At 45.2% G+C, this 5,000-nt stretch overlaps 1 protein-coding gene across 3 annotated transcripts in view; it reads left to right on the forward strand.

Annotated features, from left to right (window-relative positions):
• The window catches only part of ankrd50 (ankyrin repeat domain 50), a 46,074-nt gene that overhangs the window by 14,696 nt on the left and 26,378 nt on the right, over positions 1 to 5,000 (forward strand). For 2 of the 3 annotated variants that reach the window (XM_072693488.1, XM_072693489.1), the window contains exon 3: positions 1,995 to 2,227. In XM_072693488.1, the coding sequence (XP_072549589.1) occupies positions 1,995 to 2,227 (233 nt within the window). Of the gene's footprint in view, positions 1 to 328; positions 369 to 1,994; positions 2,228 to 5,000 lie in introns of those variants that run through there. The other variant, XM_072693490.1, reaches the window with a different exon arrangement.

Here is a 5,000-nt window from a genome sequence, read left to right on the forward strand (position 1 = left end):
TGCCTACCGCTCCGAACATCTTTACTAACTGTCACATTTCACCCTCTCTCTCTCTCTCCCTCTCTCTCTCTCTCTCTCTCTCTGCTTTGTGTGAGTGTGTGTGTGTGTGTGTGTGTGTGTGTGTGTGTTGTGTTGGCTGTGTTTCAGCCATGGCATTTACCCCCCTGGCTGGCAGCTTAGTGTTTTTAGCAGGAAATAACAGGGAGAGCTACGCTGGAGGTAACGAGGAACCCAGCTGGCGCTGGATTAGCCATTAGCACCGGACTGAATCAGGCTCCGTTAGCTCAGAGTGAGACCACTGATCCAGAATCAGAACCCGATTCCCACCTGACTAAAGAATGAAGCCCTCAGAACTCCATGATTACTCTGTTAAGTGCTGTGAATTACCCAGAATACACTCAGAATTATGCTGTCAGCCTTGTTTTATTGAGTGTCCGCTACGAATTATTAGATACTGTGAATTATTCAGTATCCACTATGAATGTTTCAGTGCCACTAAGAATTTGAATGTAATGTGAAATGTATTGCATTCAGTATGAATTTGAAAAGTATCCACTGTGAATTATTCACTATCCATTTAAACAGTTTCATTCTACTATGAATAATTCACGACCTGCTATGAATTATTCAGTATACACTAGGAATTTTTCAGGAACTGCATGGAAATGATTTTGTATCCACTATGAAGTATCCAGTATCTGCCATGAATTATTTAGTTTCCAGTATGTATTGTTGTGCTTACAATGAATTAACCAGAATCCACTATGAATTATTCAGGATCCATTATGAATTATTCTGTCTCTACTATAAATTATTTTTATCTACTGAGAACCATTAGAAACCATTAGAAACACTGTAAACCAGTAAAAACCATTAGAAACACTGTAAACCATTAGAAACACTGTAAACCATTAGAAACACTGTGAACCAGTGTAAACCATTAGAAACACTGTAAACCAGTGTAAACCATTAGAAACACTGTAAACCAGTAAAACCATTAGAAACACTGTGAACCAGTAAAAACCATTAGAAACACTGTAAACCAGTGAAAACCATTAGAAACACTGTAAACCAGGTTGAACTCGTGTCCTCAGACAGGAGAGGAGAGCGTAGAGAGGCAGCAGACGTCCGTCTGAGTATAGGCACTCAGTATTTAGGTGGTCCGTTGTGTGGAGATGATAGTCTGGGTTGTGACGGGGGCTTACAGCAAAATGAAGTGTGTAATTCTATACGTCTGTTATTACTCTAGACTGGGGGGGGGGGGTGAACTGAGGGCTGAACTGAGTCAGCAGTTTCCTCACTGCTCACTCCTATCAATCTATCTGTGGACGGAGAGAGAGAAAGAGAGAGGGAGAGAGAGAGAGAGAGAGAGAGAGAGAGAGGGGGAGAGAGAAAGAGAGAGAGAGAGGGAGAGAGAGAGAAAGAGAGAGAGAGAGACAGAGAGAGAGAGAGAGAGAGAGAGAGAGAGAGAGAGAGAGAGAGAGAGAGAGGGAGAGGGAGAGAGAGTAGTTTAGGGTAAGTGCAGATTTAATGTATTAGGACTTTAGGGCCTGGCCTCAGTGTCTCTGGACGCCAACACTCCCTCTCCTACTCTACCCTCATCCTCAGACCCATTACAGTCACTAACACTCCAGAGCGTCCCGGCAGAGCTTTTCTGTGGAGATTATATGAGCTGTGTGTGGAACTGAACACCTGTTTTGGTGATGGGTGAACTCATATGAGGGGCTTGTCTGGATAGTTTTGGATTTATAATAGTCGGCCTGTCTGTCTGTCAACGTGCCTATCCACCCACCCACCCATCTACCCTCCAACCTACCTATATACCCAACATTTACTTTAATCCAATGTCCCTAATAATGACCATTAGAGATTAAGGGGTTGCCGAGTTAGCAGTCATACCTATAATGAATATTTATAATAATAATAAAGATAATAATTCTATTAGTAAGAATCCTGTTTTTCACTGACCCCCCCCCCTCCTCCTCCTCTCTCAGGTGTGTGTTGTTGCCATTGCTGAGCTGTAAGCCCCCTGCTCAGGCCTTGTTCCTGCTGGTGGACTCTGTGGATGAAGGTGTGAAGGCATCAGAGGGTGAGTCCAGGTCCAGCTCGTCCAGCCCCCGGAGTATCGGAGAACTGCTGGCTGCCCACCACGAGCTCCTCCCTCCCTGGCTCCTCCTCATCTGCTCTGGACGTAGGCAGAACAAAAACATCACCAAGCTCTTCACAGGTCAGTCTGCACACAGCCACGTGATCACGGGGGTTTCCTGAGAATTCAGTGCCATCAAGTTGATCTTTAGTCTTCTTGATGGATTGTTCATGATTCCTCTGATTGTATCTATTCGTCCATCCATCTAGTTGCTGGCCGTCCAGTTTCTCTTTTACCTTCGACTGTTCCAAGCATAACTACCTTCTGCAGTGAGTTGTTTTTTCTGGTAATACGTTTGGATGTCTGGGATCACGTGGCGGAGTCAGGTCTTGATTTGTCCAGGGATCCATTTGTTTTCTTTGTCTTTGCCAACATGTTAAAAAAACATAAAAACACAGAAATGACCAGAACCTGGACAGTTCTGACCTTACTCAAAACCAAAATCAGCCTGAGTTTGATGGTTTAGCTGGTCTGCCAGTTGTTCTACCAAAGAAGTTGACCAGTATAACCAATTTGTTGGTTCTACCAGAACTACCAGTTTGACAAGAATGGTCAACATGCTCAAGTTGTTCCTCAGGCCCTAATAAAATGGCCAGTTTGGTCAAGTGGGTCAATCAGCATGATCAATCCGGCCACATTCTTCAACCGGTTGACCAGTTTGACCAAGCAGGTTGACCAGCATGACCAACCTGTACCTCCTTGACCATTTTAACCAGCTGATCAGCCTGGTCCTGCTGGATGTCCAGCTTGTTGACTACCAAAGAAGCCCTGCTTTGATCTGGTCTGAAACCAGACTAGGGGGGAAAGGTAGGGGAAAGGGGATAGAGCGGTTGAGGGTTAGCGCAGAAGTTCTGAGCTGGTGTGTTATGGTTAGGTCCATCACATCCTCTTCGCGCAGTGATTGAAGGCCAGGTGTGGAGAAGACGAGGGATGGGGTTTTAATATCACGCTCCGCCTTCGCTGATGGCCATTTTCTCACTGTTGCTGTAAATAAATGAAGAACAGATGTGACACTTGAAGAGAGGAGAAGCAACTCTCTCTCTGTCTCTCTCTGTCTCTCTCGGTCGCTCGCTCGCTCGCTGTCTCGTTCTCGGCCTTATCTCAGGATGAATAAGCAGTTGTATTTGATTTGGCTGAATGTTTTCAGTCTGTAAGTAAATCGGAACAAAGATCTTTTTGATATTAGCTCCATCCAGGCTGATTTGCTCTGCTGCCTTCGAGCTCGCCAGAGACAATAACGCACTTTCAGAACTTCTGCTCCGAGAAAATTCCAGGCCTTTCAAAAGCCGAGCTGGATTATTTACCCTTCGATTGATTCTTTTTGGCATTTTTGTGGAGATACTCTTCCCTTGTGTTGTTCGAAGAACATCTGTGTTTGGGTCAGACAAAAGTATTGGGACATTAATTAAGTATTAAAAAGAGTTGATCCTGCTTTCGTTGGAGCAACTGTCTCTACTGGTACTGGATGGAGCTCCTCCACCATCATTCCAGAGAACACAGTTCTTCCACTGCTCCATAGCTCCTCAATGCTGGGGGCTTTATACCCCTCTAGCCCACGCCTGGCATTATTAGGATTATTAGCAGCATGGTGCCTAGTTGATCTGCTCCAGAGAGTCCTATTCTATTGGCAGTACTTCTTCTCTACAGGCACTAGACAAGCTGTGTGTGTGCATTTGCACATCTGTGTCAGCAATGGGTGCAGCTATGGTCATGGCTAGGTTCTGGTACAAGCTTTGTTTTAGGGTTAAGAGCTTTGAGCTTGGTTTAAAGCTTAGACCATCTGAACCAGCTCATTTTTTGGATTGGTGGAGAACCTTTTTGTAGATGGTTCTACACACTAATTAGCCATAACATTAAAGCCAGGGTCCCCTTGTCCCACCAAAATGGCTCACACTAGTCAAAGCGTGGTATCTGAACACCTTCAGACGTTAGCAGCAGATCCTTCACGTCCTGTAAGTTGTAAGGTTGGACCTCCATGAGCATCAGTGACAGCCTTAGGTGACCATGGCCCTGTTTCTAGTTCATTGGTTGTCCTTTCTTTACAGCACCCCATAAGACCTGCTTGCTGATGTTCTGGAGATGTTCTTACACAGTCATTATCTAGAACATCACAGTCGGGTTCTTGTCAAAGTGTCTCAGATTCTTACGCTTGTCCATTTTTCCTGCTTCATCACCTTCATCACCTTCAGGAACTGACCGTTCTTCACTCACTGCCTGATATGTAGAGCCACCCCTCCACAGACACTGTAGACACTGGACCCAGATCTTCAGCGTTCTTCACTTCTTCAACTGGTTTTTAATGTTATGGCTGATCGGTGAATAGCACAAAAAGGGTTCAACTACTGTTGGGAGTGATGGAGCTCTTTTCCAGCGCTGTATCGCTGGACCCTGCTACTGCTCAGGGGTTTTCTTATCAGGATCAATTTGTCACCATAGGCTGCACGTTCTGACCACACGTTATTACTGCTGTAATCTTTACTGCGTAGATTTGAGAGCGATGTATTTACAGTGCAGTAAAACAGCAGAAATAACAGGGTTGTAATGGGGTTAACACTGCACAGATACCGAAGTGGGTCGGAGACTGTAAGACAATAATTGAGGGCACGGTTCTAAACAGCGGGCATTATAATCCACAGCCTGCAGCAGATTCAGATTCTACACTGTAGCAGACAGCAGCCCCCTCTCCTTCTGTCCCTCTCTTTGCCTCCCTCTCTCTCTCTCTCTCTCTGCTACCATCAGCTGTGCTGTGTGTGGGATTTCACCTCAAGTACCACTCCAAACACCTACACGCTAACACACACCTCTCCGCTTCCTGCTTACATAAGAGTCTAGGCTGTTTGCCTATACTAGTTGT

The sequence above is a fragment of the Salminus brasiliensis genome, chromosome 12 (genome assembly GCF_030463535.1).
Source record: "Salminus brasiliensis chromosome 12, fSalBra1.hap2, whole genome shotgun sequence".
NCBI classification, from domain to species: Eukaryota; Metazoa; Chordata; class Actinopteri; order Characiformes; family Bryconidae; genus Salminus; species Salminus brasiliensis.